Source organism: Cataglyphis hispanica, chromosome 10, assembly GCF_021464435.1.
Source record: "Cataglyphis hispanica isolate Lineage 1 chromosome 10, ULB_Chis1_1.0, whole genome shotgun sequence".
NCBI lineage: Eukaryota > Metazoa > Arthropoda > Insecta > Hymenoptera > Formicidae > Cataglyphis > Cataglyphis hispanica.
In genome coordinates, this window is record NC_065963.1 from 3032878 (window position 1) to 3050951 (window position 18074).

The window sequence follows — 18074 nt, forward strand, 5'->3', positions numbered from 1 at the left end:
TTTTTTGTTCTTTTTTTTTTATTTGTTGCCCTAAGCCAAGTCAAGCAATATCAATTTCTGCCGATTACAGGAAACGGTGGCAATCAAAGATAATTTGTTTGAACAGTAGATTAAGTAAACAGCAAATGGCAGTAATTCGTTATTGAGATTCACCTCGACAAACGGCCCCGGACTTTAGTTTAAGAAAAGAAAGCACAGCTGAGAGAGAAACCCTACGATCGATATGCAATTACGGTTTGTGGTCCGTAGGGCAATAGAGCAACTTTACATCGCGGATAAATATTTGCGATGGTAAATAAACGAGTAACATCTGCTTACCGAGCGTTTATTTGATTCAGAAGGAAAGGGATACGAATTAAACACAAGAAGGAGAAAAATATGTTTTAAATGATGTATTATCGAAAGTCATTCTGATTAGATCTAATAATATATTGATCCGGTAAGCAATAGTAATAATTTTATAATGTTCACTTTTCACAATTTTTTAATACTGCAAAAATTGAAAATAAAACTATAAATTTAATGATATCAATATTAAAAAAAAAAAAATCATCCGAAATAGGCAAAATAAATAGGCACTTATAAAATTTATGAAAAAATCTTATAGAATTACAAATATTTAATTAATTTTGCAATTATTTCTATAAAACTTGTAATTACGTTAAAATATACTTTATATAATCACCGACATCGAATATATATAACGAGATTAATTATCATTCAGCGTGCGATCATATATAGTTGGCATTTAACAGAACTGCCCATGTCAAAAAAAAGAATGATTACGTTCCGGGATCATTAATGGCAGAATTATTAGTGGCTTCTCTCCTTCTTTCTCAATCGATATCTATGTCCTTGTATAGGGACCTATTTTCATTGAACGAGAAGTTTAAAGTCTGCGACAAGGTCACATAACTGGTGGCGATATTAATGTCAACATACGCAAGAGATTGCCTTGACACGGAAATTGCATTATTGCAATAAATTCCAAGAAATTTTTATATCATTATATGTTGATGTTTTTGCGTTTTTCAAATAAACATAATTTTTCTTAACAGTATAAATGGTTATAACAATATAAATGGTTGTAATATAAATTTCAAAGCATGATTTTAGATGTTAATCATGCTTTGAAATTTATATTGTTACAACCATTTTAAATAATTTATACATGTTAAATAATCTATACCAATATGCAATACAAAATCCATATATATATATATATATATATATATATATATATATAATATCATCTATATGCAATATAATCTATATGCAATATATCATGTTTTTAGAAGCAGCTTGTGTGAAATTTAGAGAGATCTTTTGTTTAATATTTAAGCTTTGCTTTTTTATATTAAAATGATTAACAAGATCATTGAATGGATTGGATAATTAATGAAATTTCATTATAACGAAAATGTCAGTATTCGTTGCAATGAAATTTCATTATCTATTCAATAAGAGCTTTACATGAGTTTTAATTGTATTTGGAATCCTTAATGAATATTAAACTTATATTGAATTTTGCCTTGCTTTGGAAAAGCGGAGAGAAACATATGATTAACGAGAACACATTTCATATCTTTATAATTCCACTTATTAGTTCCATCTAATACAAATGCAATATTCTCTTCTTGTTAGTCAAAAAGTGATTGCGATAACGAAGTCATTTTTCCACGACTGCGGAGCTGTTCATCAATTAAACAATTTACTCGAAATCCGGTATGCAGTAATCATCTTCCCAATTATTCGTACGTGCAGTGTGCGTTACAATATAACAAATCTACGTACGTATATAATATCATCGACCAACTAATGTCTTTCTCACTTATATTTATGCGAAACTGATGCAACAGATAAGAAGTTTTTATTGTTGCTTGTATTTTGGTTGTATTAATTTTTTATTTGTCATATATGCATAACATATTGTTTTGCATTATGTTATATTGTTATGCAATTTAATATTTAATTTTAATTATAAGGATATAATTTTTTGCGATTGTCCACATTTTTGAAATCACATTTCAAATTCATTGACACTTTTATATCTGGTTATACCCGATTTATTAAAAAATTGTAAGAAGCGTTTTAAAAATAAATTTTATGATTCTACAATTATTTATTAATTCGATAATGCTCAATTAATTTTATTAATGTGTTTTGATATATATCTTTCCAAGAGTTCAAACCTTCCGCATTGATTTATCGTGGAAATTTTACAGTATACGACTTTTTGCCGTATTAATATAATTTGGCAAATGCACAGAAATTTCAGAAAATGCGTATTTAGTTGAAAATTCTATACTTATTTTTTTTTTTTTCAAAAGAAGACATACATTGTAAATTGCATTACAGAGCATGATAATTTAGACATCGATCAATAGTTAAATATGAGCTATTTAAAAAGGTTGTAATATCTATAATTTGATTAAATTCTCAATCTTATTACTTTGATCTTTGTGTCGGGTAATTATATTTTATAGCATCGTAAACACACCTACGCGATGCCTGCTCGTGACGTCTATTATTATACACATAATTTAGTTTGTAATATTAATAGGGAATATAATATTGTATATAGTAGTTATATATTTTGATATATATCCGCGTCTGACCCATGAAATTTTGAATCAATATAGATTAGTTATAACGAAATTTATGATTCGCAGTAATGTGGTTACGAAATGAGAATTAAATTCTTTGACAACTTTAGCGTATTTTGACATATTAACGATTTTATCGCTGATATAATAAGCATGAATAAAAATTTATAAAGTGTACTTTTTTATTCCTTTTTGTTATAAATAATATGAGAGAGAGAGAGAGAGAGAGAGAGAAAGAATCAATGTTTCTTTGAATAAATTTTTGTGACATGAACGTATCTCAAATTATAAGCAATTTAAAATATATAAAGAATTTTTGTATATATTTTATTAAATAACAAAACTTTGTTACTTAGTAAAATACTTCACTTAAATTTTAAATGAATTCGTTTCATTTAAATTTAAATTCGTTTATTTAAATTTAAATGAATTTGTTTATTTTTTATAACTTAAGTAATCTGAATTATTAAGATGTTTGATCTTGAATATTGAAATGTTTGGTAAAAAGAAGCTTCGAAATTTATTTGAAAGAAAAATATGTCATATATTATTTTTTCATACAAGCGTACAAGTATTTTTCATATTTATTGTTCTTGTTGACAGTCTGTGGGAATAGAAGTGCGGGTGACCAACGAGGTCCCCGTTGTAATGACAGAAACAAATATACAAGATGCAGCACCGCCTTGGACTACCACATCAGCTCCGAGTCGAACCACCCCGCCAACTCCCACAAATCCACAGCTACACTATTTATCGCCTCACGTCTTTCACGGGCGGAATTCTCTTTGTTCCGCGAATGGTAAGATTTTTCAGTTATTATTGTATGCATGAAGCGCATGCATGAAACAAAAGCTACATTTTTTCCATTGGTTTTTATATTTTATAATCGAAATTAATAAGAAAAACGCAATAATGAGGTAAAAAAATATGTATTAACTATTACATATTGAGAAATATATGTAAATTCTCAAAAATTTGTGATAAAAAAATCTTTAAAAAAAATCTTTGATAAAAACTTTTACATACATATTTACTCGGATTTGCATGTGCTTGAGAGAACTATTCTTGGATTTTTATATATTCGAAAATTAAATTAATGAGGAAAAAAGCGAGAGAGACAGCTCCTTTTTAAAATTAAATTATAATTTTTTTTTTTACTTGAAAATAATCCACAGTAAAATATAATAAAATACAAAAAATGACAGCATTAAGTTAGTGTTTGAAAAGGATTTAGAAATTTAATAAATACGATGCGCGTAATCATATCGGCATTATATGGCGCTTAGCCATCAAATTTGTTTTTGCATAAAAACCGAAGGGATTGGGTATTGCGTACACGTGACGAGATAGAAATTTATCATCATCACCATTCAATCTCATGCAGTGGTAATCCCTTTAAATCGATGTTTTCTCTGTAAACACCTGGCTTCCAGGCTAGGCACAATGTGGTGCCCTCTCCCATCCCCTTTCCCTTGGGGAGGAAACGGAGATTACGCGTGCACTGCAGAAATGCTGGATGCGCATAACTTCGCTTCGGAAATTTCTCTGTAACGTTCGATTATTTCAGATTACACGCGAAGAAGACGACCCATGACATTGCGCATCGGCCCTCGTCTGAGTCTTCCGAGCAGAAGCACATCCGCGCCGACCACAACCACTGACGGAGAATGGCGTGCACTTAGGTGAGTCTAATAGAATCTCTCTGCTGTTTCCTGCAATTTCTGTTTCCGTGTTTTGGTTGCGGTAAATTCTGTCGCGTCGAATTGGGCGCATGATTAATAACAATAGAGCCGTTGCAAAATTCATAGTTTAGATACGGTGAATATTTATAATAAATTAAAAATCGCATAATGAATTATAGTTATAATTATAACAGAATTTCTTTTTGCACGATATATTAAACTTTTCATTGTTTCGTGTACCGTGCAAATTTTTATGACGATTCACAATAATTTTGCGCAGAAAGATTTGAAGATATTGTTAAAATTAATGATGTGGCATTAAACGCGCATTATTTTTTTGGCTTTTTTCTATGCACATCGTCGCGTGAATAATTAATTCGTCTTGCCGATCACAAATCCATGTGCGAATCAACTAGAAAATAGATCCATATGTATGTTATTCTCATGCTAATTTGATTGTATATGTCGCTGTTAACATAAATTTGCATGCTTATGGAGGCGATCTTTGTCACGCATATGGATGCGAATGGGCGTTGATCCCTTGAAAATCCGGTTAACTAATACGGTCGAGTAACTCTGCTGTACAGTAAAGACAGCAAAAAAATACCTCAGGTAATATTATACTTGGCCATTTTGTTAGGAAAGGAGAAAAAATTATTTCATGTGAAGACAGTGAGACTGACTCCAAGAGAGCAGTGTCGGAGCTAAATATGTTCAAGTCTCTCACTATCTTTTTCTGCAATTGCAGCATCACCTTTATTCCTCTTTCCACATTGTGTTGGTAACAGATTCTTTATTTAATAATATTGCGAAGAGATAAAATATTATGAATTTGACAATATTAGAAATATTTTAGCAGATATATTGTGAAAATGAATATTGAAAAACGTCACATTTAATTGACATAATTGTACTTATAACTGCACAAAGTAATTTATGATATAATTTTGACATAATTTCACTTTATAATTACATAATTATACATGTAATTAATTTGATTTAAGCAGATTTTTTTTTTTACAGTTATGACATTTTTCTCAAGTGATTATTAAATATCAAAATAATAATTATTTTTAATACTAGTATAATAAAAAAATAGTTATTTTTAATTTTTAAAAGATAATATTAAATTAATTATTGTGTATGCTGTCAATTTAAAAAGGGAACATTTAATTAATATTAATATATCCTAATATATTATTATCATATTGTATTTGATTATGCGTGCTAAAATTGCAGTATTAAATAATGCTGGGGAATAAGTAGAAAAATGCCGAAACTGATATATTATCACGAATCATACGTATCAAATTTTCTAATATCATTTATCTACTATACTTATCACTTGCTATTTTCTTTATAGAAAATTTTGACATGACGTATCCAATAATAAAAAAAATCACGCTGTGCTATATTAACTTCTAAGAAAAATAATCCTGTAAACAATCGAACATATTTATGAGCAATAAAAAGTCAGCAATAACATTAGATGGCATCGCCACTTTCTTTCATAACTCATTTTATAATCCTCGATAACAGGACAGTCTCTTTTTGTTCAGAAAAATTAATATTTTAAATATATCAAGTATCATATGAGTAAAATGATACGTATTAAGCATTGTGTTTGCGTTTACTCTTATCATATCTCATTTCATATCTTGTATCGTATCGTACGAATAGTGCGTTTTATTTTAGCGCGTATCTAGTCAAATCTTCAAACCTGAACTTTTATGGATTGACATTTTTTTATGTGAAATAACGAAATAATTTATGGATTTTTTTTTATAATTTTGGAGTTGTTCTTGCTATTCGTCGATTATACATAATATTATCATTAATTCATTATTCTCCAATTTCTTTTATCATCATATGATTTTGTGCACGTGCTGTGTTATTAGTTTCTTTTTCTTTTTTATTTTTTAGACTCTAAGAAAAGATAACCGCGAATTTTTAAATACATATCTCTTCGCATAATTTTCAGTTCTTGTGTTTCTGTTTTTCTGTTGGTCAGTAATCCAGAATGATTTTTTCAAGTATATAAAAATATCTCGACGTATTCGGTGTTTTTAGCATCTCACTGATAGTTTTACTTGCAGGACAATTACCGACTGTAAGGTTTATAGATTTCCATCAATTCACACAAATCAATATTTCTTTGTACCGAACGAGTGGTTTTTTGCATCAATCATCGTTTGTCAATAATCATAATTATTGTCGTTCTCTTTTTGATTTATTTGACTGGAAAATCAGTTTGCATATTTGCATTTGGCACTTAGATTCACACACATATATATATGTATTCTTGTATTTTGGCAAAAAAAATTAATCTATATTTCGATCGTAATAACTATTAATAAAGTATTGGTAAAAAAACCATCATTTCTCATTTTGTTAGAATAGCGAAAGTAATCATCTATCAATCATTTAAAAATTTCAAAAAAGCAATGTGTGTAGGAAAAAAATGAAACATGTAATTGAAACATTTCGATTTTGATGATTTTCCTTCGAACATTTGTCACAGATAATAAAATGTGATAAGCTCAGGATCACAAATTTTATTTAATAATAAAATAATGAACTATTTTTTATATTTATAATATAATATATAATGATATTTGATAATATTTTTTTATATATATTTAGTAACATCTCACTTTTTTTTTGACGTTGTACGGCGGCTACATTAATAAGATAACAATAAATAAATAGGCACTTTTAATTATTTAACTTTTTTATTATTTACATATTTTATATCTTTAAATAAAAAATGCAGGTAATAATGCAAAACATATTTTTTAACAGAAATATTTTTTAATAATAACTGTTTCTTAGTGTATTGTGTTGTAGATCTTGGCGGATCATAAAATATTAATTACATTTTTTTGCTGGTGAAATATTTGTTTTATGTGCTGTATTTCTGGATTGAATAATTTTTCAAATAACGTAATATGAAATAAATTAAGAGTTTTAACATTTTATATTATTTCTCTCTACTATAATTAGAAATTAATTTATATAAAATACTTATTTTGATTTGAAAAAAGTATTTATAAGTTAACACAGATATCAAAAATTTTTGCGAAGAAGTAATGTCATTGAAAAATATTAAGATTTTATATTTGAAAATATTTAGTTAGTTCTCGTTATATTCGAGTAGCTCCCATTATTAAATGCACGGGATTTTTAATGTAACATCGTCGAAATTTTCTGATATAACAAATGAATCTTCTTCGATAGAACGTTTGTAATAAATTAGTTTCTCTAATTTTCAGATATTTTTTAACCCATAAAAGGATGTGATAATTTTTTTTCTTACTAAAAATAAATATTTAGCAAATATGATAAAACATTGTGAAGAAGTTAATTTGGTAACCCTCCTGATACAACTGCCAATCAGATCACTCTTAGACATACATGATGTAATATATAATATCAAAATGCCGTAATCGAGGAGTCAATGATACGTCGCTTCCTCGTGTTGTACCCTGTAGACAGTTGCATGCATTTGTTGTGATCTCACGCGTGTTTTGCATCGCGAATCCGGCTTCGGAAGTCGGACTTTTCACGTCGAGAAATGTCACGCGTCTGGCGGCAACGCGTTTTATCGCACATGTTTCTCCAAACTAGAGACCTGGTAGTCACGCATAAACATTGTCACGATGCGTCTAACGCGCACTAAAAGTTTCCGCGGAATTTGATCGTCGGACACACTCGGCACGTGTCGAAAGCGCCTTCACGTTCGCCTTTTTCCGGGTAGTTGTACGGATATTGGCCGATTTGCACCGTTGCATGCCATTATTAATTTGAGTGGTGTGACATGAAGCAAACGAGATGTGTGAGCGCAATAATCTGCTAAAAGAACATTGAGCTAAAAGTATTATCGATTACATATTGAAATGATTTTTGACAAAATTCCCGATTATCTGGAACAGCTGATAAGTTTTGTTTTGTTGCACTCTTTGCTTCAATAAATAATATAATATTATCTTACAAATAATAAATATAATAATAAGAGCTAGCATATCCATCCAAAAATTTGGAGCATTCTCTAGACCTGCAAAACACACAGATAAAATATTGCTTTAATATCTCGAATATTTATACATTAGAAAAATAAAATGGAGACCGAGAAAATCGTTAATATAGAATACAAATGCGATACGCATATATAATACCTTTTAAAATGAACGATTCAAAATAATTTTAGCTCGAGTATTATTATAAAGTTTTTACCTATTACTCGAAAGATCTCTTTGGGCGGACTGAAAGGACAATACACTTCTTCCACTGGGCAAGGTAATCTCGGTCTATTAAAACCATACATGGCTACTATGAGAGCCTCCAGTCCATATCGAATATAACTACTATACATGAATAACCTTCGATAAATCGATAATGGAGTGAGATCTCCGAAACCTTGCACCGAGGCTAAAATCAGGGTACAACTTATCACCGGTCCGATGAACATACCATTCTAAATAAAAAAAGAGAAATCCATGTTTTATATCCTATTAAATTAAAATGATTTTTTTTGTGTATTATATTCATTATCATAATTCAAACATACTACGGAGTTGAATATAGTAGCAATGTTATATCCTATACTCTCTGAGATGAAGCCGCACATGAAGCAAGTACTGAGGAACATGATGAATCTACGCCACTCCAAGGGTTGTCCGGTAATGAAATAGGTTATCAAAAGAAATAAAATTCCGGACAATATCTGAGAAAAGAACCAAACAATTATTTAAATAGTTAGATAGATTTGATAAAAGTTTTAAATAATAAATATGAAAAATATAATAAAAATAAAATAATAAAAATAATAAGTATAAAATAATAAAAATAATAAATATAATGAGTGATTGTATGAGCATATGAAATATCTGAAATATCTACACTATGCAGTAAAGAATTTATCAGACGAACCTGTAGAGGTATATTGATTACAGTTAGGGCCCAGTAGTAAGCGTTAAAATTGTACCATCTGTTGATGTACTCTCGTTTCAATACCTTAATTTCAAAAGGAACTGTAACGAAAAAATATTGAGACAAAATATAATCATAAGCTCTATATATAGATAATAGAATATAATTTAGTTATTTTTCTGCTTTTTTATTTAAAAAAAAAATTTACGAATTTTAAACATGATAACAATTAATGAATATTATAAAACATAATTGTATATTACATATTTTGATTTTTATATTAACATAATATCTATAAATATAATGCCGAATTTAATTCAACAAAAAATTAAATTAATTTCTTCTACACCAATTCTAATTATATATATGTACAAAAAAAGAGTTCTTACAATGCAATAATACTGGAAGCATAGGTATGTACAAGAATACTATTAGGCATGCGAAGCAAAGGCCAAAATTGAACAGGGCTCTGGAGCCGTCATTGCCCATATTAAAATATAATGAGCCAACCATTAGTCCTAAAAAAAACTGTAGCGATATCTTCATATTGATGTAATTCTGCGAATATATAGAAAAAAATGTGTTCGTTCAACATATTATAGTTTTTTCAACATATTATAGTTTTTTTTTTTTTTTACAATTAAACTTTCTCGAATTTGCAATTTTTTTTTGAATTATAAATCCATTTGGCACTTAAAATTAGTAATATGTAATAAATGTAATACATAACATGTGTTCGATTCTTACTTTATTTCGATAAAGCTGCAATATCATTCTTTTGATTAGCGTTGTGAATTGATCGAGCCAAAAGACTTTTGGATTCTGCGTATCAAGCTCGAGTTCATACTTTATTCGAGAAATCGGAAGAATCGGTAACTTTTTTACACAAGTAATCATTTGTTGGATCGGATCGGAACCATAATCGCCCGAATTGATTTCTATTACTGAAATAAGTATTCGAAACATTAACATCTTTTAATATATCTAAGCGTCATTATTATATCATTATGATTGTGAAATTAAACAAAATATAAATTTCAATAGCGTTGAGATCTGACATATCTAAACGTCATTGTTACATCATTATGATTGCGTGTGAAATTAAACTAATTGTAAGTATGAATTAAAGCTTTAACATCTCCTCTACGATAAATTTTTAGCGTTTTTCATGAAGAACGCGACCTTAACACATGCTGTGGCTTTGAAGAAAATATTAAAATATTGAAAATAATATTGAAAAAAATCATGAGAATTAAAAAATACGATTGCGCAGCATACGTAACTTACCGAAGTCTGCCGGATTGTAATTCTTCGGACATTCTAGACCTATATTTTGTAGAAATGATAACATGTTATCCGGGGTGCCCATATAAGTACATTGTCCGGCAGCCATGATGTAGATGTTATGAAATTTGTTAAACACACTCGCGCTGGGAGTATGTATCGAGCATATAACATTTCGTCCGAAACGTGCTAGCTTTTGAAGACTATCGATGCAATAAAAACAGGACAACTCGTCTAATCCGCTGAAAAAGATATAAATCTTCTTTGTAATACGCTTTTATTATAAATATTAAAAATTTTGTTTTCTGGGCGTGTACATGTGCGTGCACGCGCACAATTATCATATCACGAAAGTATATCGTGCGTGACGAGATGTTATTCTCATTCGATTTCCTAGTAAATATTGAAAATATTATGAATAAATTTTATTTACGCCATTTTCTTCAATTTGTTTATTCATTGAATAATATTATTAATTGTTTTTCTACGTCCATATTTGTTTAATTATATACGTGATTTATAACACACGTTATAATTAGTAATTGAGAGAATCAATGTAATTTCTAATCCGCAATTAATTTTCAAAATTTATTTTAATAATAATATCGATTTTTCTAATATTTTGTTTTTCTTTTATGTTTCAAAATACTTGATTTATCGATATACAGGCTACTTCGTGTTTTCAAAAAAAAAATATATATATATATATATATACATATATGTATTACGCCAAGATATAAATTAGTTATTTATTATATATTTTATTTCTTGCGTCATACAAAATCATATTAAAAAGAATCAGTTTCTTTTTTTTTATTGATCAGGCGAGATAGATCTAGATTAAGATTATATGAGAGAAAAAGATGCCTATGATATATTTGCATAATATTTTTCATATGATACATGCATAATTCCTAACGAATATCAAAGTGGACTTTGTTAATATTAAGATGTATATATATATATATATATATATATATATATATATATATATATATATATTGACACGGTCTTGTGATTTTAGAATAAAATTACAGGTAATTTTTTATTGAGATTTATATTCTGCATTCTTGAATATTTTATACACGGTATTATTATTTGATGATTATTGATCTTTTTATGCATCTTACAATTATGTGTGTTATTGTGTAATTATTTTAAAATATTTCTTTGAAATCATTTCTTATTTTGTTGTTAATGACTTTAACGCAAAAAAAGAATTTAATCATATCGAAATAAAGAATAATAATAACGACTCGAACAAACTTATTTTTCTTTTTTTATTACCTAAGCAGATATTTAAAAAAATATATAATTACTATCTGTATTATTATTATACAATTATAATATCAGTTATATGTAATTATTTAAGAGAATAAAATGTGAAAGTATATTATAAATAAGAAAATAGGAGAAATAATTTTATATTTTTGTACAATACTTACGTAGTCGGTTCATCGAGAAAAATTACAGGTGGATTGTTCACTAGTTCGAGTGCGATTAACAGCCTCTTTTTTTCGCCACCTGAGAGTCGTTCCATAAGCGTGTCTCGTGTTTCGGATAATCTAAGTGTAGTCAGAATTTCATTTATCTAAAAATCAATCATTGTATTGATCTTTTGAAAGATGTGGATATTTTTATGACTGCTATAAATTAGTAATACTAACAAAGTTACATATCAATTTTTTTTGCTTATCTAAATCTGATTTAAATTACATTAAATCTACTGTCTAAATGCGTATAATATCTTTTTCTTTTTGTGGAAGGAAATGTTATGTTAATTGTTAACATGGGGTTTGTTTGCTATGAATTTGAAAAATGATAATAAAACGTGTTTTTTGGGGATTGCAATCCCATTTTTCTCGAAAACTGACAGATTCATGCTCAGTTACCGTAGAAACAGTGTTCAATTTATATCTTGCATAAAACATTGTAAACTAAGTGGTATATAAAAGTATTAAAAAACAAATCTAATAATAAACCAGTGAAGAGAAATATATGTATGTATAAATATATTTCTCTTCACTGGTTTATTATTAGATTTGTTTTTTAATACTTTTATATACCACTTAGTTTACAATGTTTTATGCAAGATATAAATTGAACACTGTTTCTATATGCATAATTTGATTTGCATAAGAAACAGCTTGATGCTTAATGAAATAATTTTCTACAACCCATTGTTTTAAAATGTTTTAAGACTAATAAGTATAAACAAGAAAAAATATAATTGTTAATGCATTCACTTTTTTGTCTCAATTTTTTATTTTTCTGCGTCAAAACAAGCGTTTATTTACTGGCCTTGATTTTATTTTTCAGTATAATTAAAATATTAATAATAGGTTACGAAAGCGTACTCACGGCGATACGTTTCTCGGACTGTGATTTTTTTCTGCCGAGTTTTAAATCTGCCGCAAAGGACATTGCTTCCATAACCGTGAGTCTCGGTTGCGCGAGATCATCTTGCATAATGTAACACGACATTTTCTTGAACTTCTTCATGACCCTCGGCTGTCCATTGATATCTATTGAACCACTTATCTCCGTGTATCTGCATATGCAAGGATCTGCTTTAATGTTGTATGATAAATTACAAATGTTTACATTGCAGCAAAATTTTTCGTTTTTTATCGGTTCCAACTTTATGATACAAAATATATAATTATTTATTAAATTATTGTATAATCTGTTTTTGATTGTTCAACCGAGATACTATATTTTTTAATTTTAATAATCGTATAAGAGTGCCAAAAAGTTATCGAGCGTTATGCAATATACTATTTAATTAATACAAATATATATATATATATATATATATATATATATATATATATAACTTGAACGTAGATGTAATTGAAACTTATAAATAATCGTTATTAATAATTAATAATATAAAAAATATAGATTATCGAATGGAAATATTTATGGAATGTCATAAAATCAATCGAATATCATATCATCGATAATAAAATGTATGAATTTAATATAATTACATTTTAATCGTGTAAAAAATAAATCGTAATAAGAAGTAATAAGAAGAAATAAGATAGCATGATCTTATATAATATCATTCAATAAAAAGACATAAGATGGTCTGATAGACTTAAGTATTCTGACATTATGGATTTTTTGCGAGAAACAATAATTAATTGAATTTATGACTAAATAGATTATAAGAGTAGGCAATATAATTTATTAATTATAATGATTTGAATTTATGATTATTCAATCACATACTTGTGTCCGGCGAGAACATTGAGTAACGTCGATTTTCCGGCACCGGAAGGGCCCATAATTGCTGTTAGCTCACCCGATTTGAATTGTCCGCTAACTCCTTTTAAAAGCATTTTTGATTCTGCAATTTTTGATAAAATCTTAAATGATATATTCTATTCAAAAAATTATAATTTTGTTTATGATTAAAATTAAAGACGCTTGACGTACATGCAAATTTATGTTTCTTTATACACTTTGTACGTAATGAAGCAATGACGCATAAAATTCCGAAGTAGATATCATTAAGAATATCCCGTTTAAATTATTCTATATAAATATGCGTTCTTTACTTTTATTTGGAATAATGTAATCTCATAATATCAATTTATTACTCATCATTTTCTTATTAATCTATTGAGAAAATGAGTTATTACTAGTATATAGATTTATTACTCTTATATCATTTTTAAATAAATTTATTATTTAATATAGAAATCTTTTTCTGTATATTTTCCTATATGCTTTATGTAGCATAATGTAGCATTTGAATGTGAATTACGTGAATCATGCATGATTCTTGCAAAATGATTATTCTTGTTTATTTTTAGTGAAACAATACTTCATATTACGTTAGCATCTGTCAGTTTTTAGCACATTCTCTGAGAAAAAAACAACTACATCTCGCGATGTCGTATTATTTTTCTTCATAAAACGCGTTTGTTGAATGACAAACAGTCAATCTATATTTTTTGTTTGAGCTACAAGCAGGCAGCTATTGATCCGACGAAGCCACATGGAAACATATATCTGATGCAACTCAGTCTCTTAATTTTATCTAATTATAAATTTGACAAATAGCATAATCAAACACTCCCTTATAAAATGCTTTTTTTCCAAACTTTAATAATTTAATAGCAATTCTAAATTTTTAAAATATATATACAAATATAATTAATATAACATATAAGTATATTCTATACTATATATTATATATATAATATATTTTCTTTTATACGATATATATATATATATATATATATATATATATATATATATATAGTTAATAAATTAAGTTAACAATATAAAAAGACATAAAATGTTTGTATATATATATATATATATATATATATATATGTATATATATATATAATGTCTTTTATACTGTTAACTTAATTTATTAATATTGTTTACTTAATTTATTAATTTTAAAATATGTGAAATTGTTTCTACCTCCTCGAAAGTTCGACACCGCATACGTCAAATCGTTGAATTCGATATCCACCGCGGCCATTTTTGATGCATAGGACATATTAAGTGTAAAATGTTTTTCATCGGGGATGTTTTCTATAGTCTCGCTGTTATCGGCTTTCTTCATGTTTCTTGCAGTAGGTTCCAATAATTACGATTCTCCGCCTGAATCCCGAAAATGATTTATCTCCAACTTGTGGTGATTATTATCCGATATATCCTCTTTTTTATAAAGCAAAAAATTATTCGGTATCGAGAAGAGTAATATGAGTGATAACTGAAAACAGATATATATATATATATATATATATATATATATATATATATAAAAGCATAAATACTGACTACAAAACACATGAAAGAAAATGTTTGTTGAAAGCATGTGGTTGCCTGATGCTGTATGCACAAAGAGAAAAATGATAATATCAAAAGAATTTTTTAATATATACATAATGCAAATTGATAAGACATAAATAGGTGCAAACAGATAGGATGAAGAAATAACTGTGTTTGAGATTTTCGCATATACATATATGTTATTGATATGCAGCATTTTATTTAGGATACTAGAGATTTTTCGAGAAGAGAGAAAATATTGTTTCCCTTTTTTTTTATAATTCCCTATGGCTTTACATGTGAATGGTTATGGTGTGGGAAACCGGTTAAATATTCAAGGTCAATGGGAGAGATACAGTTCGGATCTCATCTTATTACGCGTGTATCATTACGTAAATATTATGTAGCGTTGAATTTTATCTGAACGTGATCGATCGAGCGTGTGACATTAGAGAATGACTAATAAATTATGTACACGTGTCATAGAAAAACAAATAATAGTTATTAGGATCAATTTTAAATAAATACAAAAACGTTAAAATTTGATCTGGAGCTTGGTCATCATTTTTTTAACTATTTGAAATTGATGCCAATTGCTTTTTTGCTCATTTATGACGTGTGTTTACACATGTGCACTATTTATTAGTCAGAATTCATCAGCGTCTGACATTCGAGGGTCAACTAATATATACATATATGTACATGTGTGTGTGTGTGTCTGTATTTATATACAAGGTGTTCGACAACAAGTGGGAAAATTGAAGGAGTGATTTTAGATGATAAAATAAGATGAAAATCAAGAATAACAAAATTACAGTGGAGACTTCGTTTTTTAATTATAAATATTTGAAAATTTGCACGAAAGGTACCAGAAGTATGGCAATTCGCTGACAATTCTCGTACACACAAGTCACTATCAAAATTACTACACATTTTCACATAACTGATTTAAAAACTGAAATTGCTCGCTTTTCATGCTTTTCGAAGATTTATAATATAAAAGACGAAATCTCCACCACAACTTTGTTATTCTTGATTTTCGTCTTATCTTATCATGTAAAATCCCTCCTTAAATTTTAAATGTTGCCGATACATTCTGTATATCACTGACTTATCCATAAAATATTTTACCATTTTAAATAATATTTTATGTATAAACTATATATATATATATATATATATATATATATATATATATATATAAGGCCAAAAATAGCTCTCTCTCTCATTGCTACATATATTCGCTTTTAATATATTTTTGTAATATATCATGTAAATGTAATAAATCGTATATTTCTCATTTGATTGAATATTCATTTACACTTATCTCTCGATCATTTTATAAATTTTGTTCTTGTGCAAGATAATCTAGGTTCTTTTTTCATTTGTTCACTTCTTTTTTCATTTGTTCTTTTTTTATTTTTTATTAATTTTTTTTCATGTATTCATTTATATACTGATTACTAATCTTTCCTTATATACTGATTACTAATCTCTGATATTTAAATTTAAATAAAAAGTAAAATTAAAAAAAATGCAATTATTATCACCTTAATATTTCTAAAGATATAAGTATAATACTTCAAAATTTTTGATCACTGGCAGCCTAATAATTATTGTATATTTTTAATAAAAATAAAATTATCTTTGAATTGATTAAAATAAATCTCTATATAAACAGACATGCCAAAAGAAGATTTTATATGCAAATTGTCGAAACTTACTGGTTCCTCAAATACTGGTTCCTAAAGTGCTCCTAAAATACTTGAATTTTGCTCTTCGCGCGTTATCGCTTCAGCGTGGTCGTTAAACGGAAATATGGTGGCAGCGGTGATTTGCAAACAATGCACGTTGTCACATGGATGGAGCACAACGGTTGATCTACCGATTAACACGACTACTTTATCAGATACGAGAATCATGAACCTTAGTCAGCGAATACTCAGCGCGCTACCAGTAGCAGCAGTATACTGACTCGAAAATAATTTTATTCTCTCGCAAAGCTGTAACTGTCACTGATATATGTATTAGCATGACTAATGAACGCCTATTACGTCACAGTCACACATAATATTATTGCCATGACTGTTCGCATCACGCTTTGTACTCAAAAAATGCAGAATAAATTTTAAAGGTGACGCCGGCGGCGGCGGCGTGACTCTGTCAGTGAAAAGAAAATTAGATGCAGACTAATCTTTAGAATCTGTTTTGACGGCATTGCAAAAATATCGATCGTGTCCAGCAGCTATCGTAAATTCTCTCCTATGTAATTCAAATCATTGGTTATTTGAATCATTGATTATCTAATCACCCAATTCAAGGTCATTTTTTATATTATATTATGAATTGTTTTCGTGACCTTATTGCTACATTCGGAATAACACAAGAGAGATTGAATAGAGGCGTTACATGTCCATTTATCCATTGCATGTCTCTATGTTATGCTAATTATTATGAATGTGTGTCATAGCAATAAAGAAAGAATAAGCGTGACACAGAATTTATTACATTTATTCATTCAAAGTATAATGTGTAAATTCAGATCACATTCAACGAAATTTTGTAAGAAAATGTATTCACATACAAACATGTTGCTTATCTTGTTTATACTAGCTGGCATTTTTTTTCTCGCGCGCTCGATGTGATAGGGAATTAAAACAATGATTTTGTACAACTTCTCTTGTGATTAAAATATTTTTGTAAGTTTTTATTTTTTTCAATAATTTAAAATGTTTTGTGTGCAGATTAAATTAAAATAACATTATTTTATAGA

The 18074-nt window shown here is 27.9% G+C and overlaps 2 protein-coding genes and 1 long non-coding RNA gene across 9 annotated transcripts in view; 1 reads left to right on the plus strand and 2 right to left on the minus strand.

Moving 5' to 3' along the window:
• The window catches only part of LOC126852612 (uncharacterized), a 268456-nt gene that overhangs the window by 208156 nt on the left and 42226 nt on the right, over window positions 1–18074 (minus strand). The gene's annotated exons all lie outside the window — the stretch shown is intronic.
• Window positions 1–18074, plus strand: part of LOC126852520 (cAMP-specific 3',5'-cyclic phosphodiesterase) — a 337802-nt gene that overhangs the window by 8592 nt on the left and 311136 nt on the right. The window contains exons 2-3 of the mRNA XM_050597394.1: window positions 3210–3405; window positions 4174–4288. Coding sequence (XP_050453351.1) covers window positions 3210–3405; window positions 4174–4288 — 311 coding nt within the window. The remainder of the gene's footprint in view (window positions 1–3209; window positions 3406–4173; window positions 4289–18074) is intronic.
• On the minus strand, window positions 7020–17288 carry LOC126852536 (ATP-binding cassette sub-family G member 1-like). 4 transcript variants are annotated; one of them, XM_050597438.1, is made up of 13 exons: window positions 17026–17288; window positions 15311–15361; window positions 14948–15242; window positions 13739–13856; window positions 12863–13052; window positions 11947–12092; window positions 10505–10743; window positions 9965–10161; window positions 9607–9775; window positions 9218–9318; window positions 8856–9011; window positions 8522–8762; window positions 7020–8342 (listed from the first exon to the last, which is right to left on the minus strand). In XM_050597438.1, exons 3-13 carry the CDS (start codon window positions 15090–15092, stop codon window positions 8173–8175), a joined length of 1872 nt encoding a protein of 623 aa, XP_050453395.1. In that variant the 5' UTR covers window positions 15093–15242; window positions 15311–15361; window positions 17026–17288; the 3' UTR covers window positions 7020–8172. The 4 variants fall into 4 exon arrangements, with proteins under 4 accessions (XP_050453395.1, XP_050453397.1, XP_050453396.1 ...); XM_050597440.1 differs by lacking the exon at window positions 15311–15361 and having other exon boundaries at window positions 14948–15130; XM_050597439.1 differs by lacking the exon at window positions 15311–15361 and having other exon boundaries at window positions 14948–15187.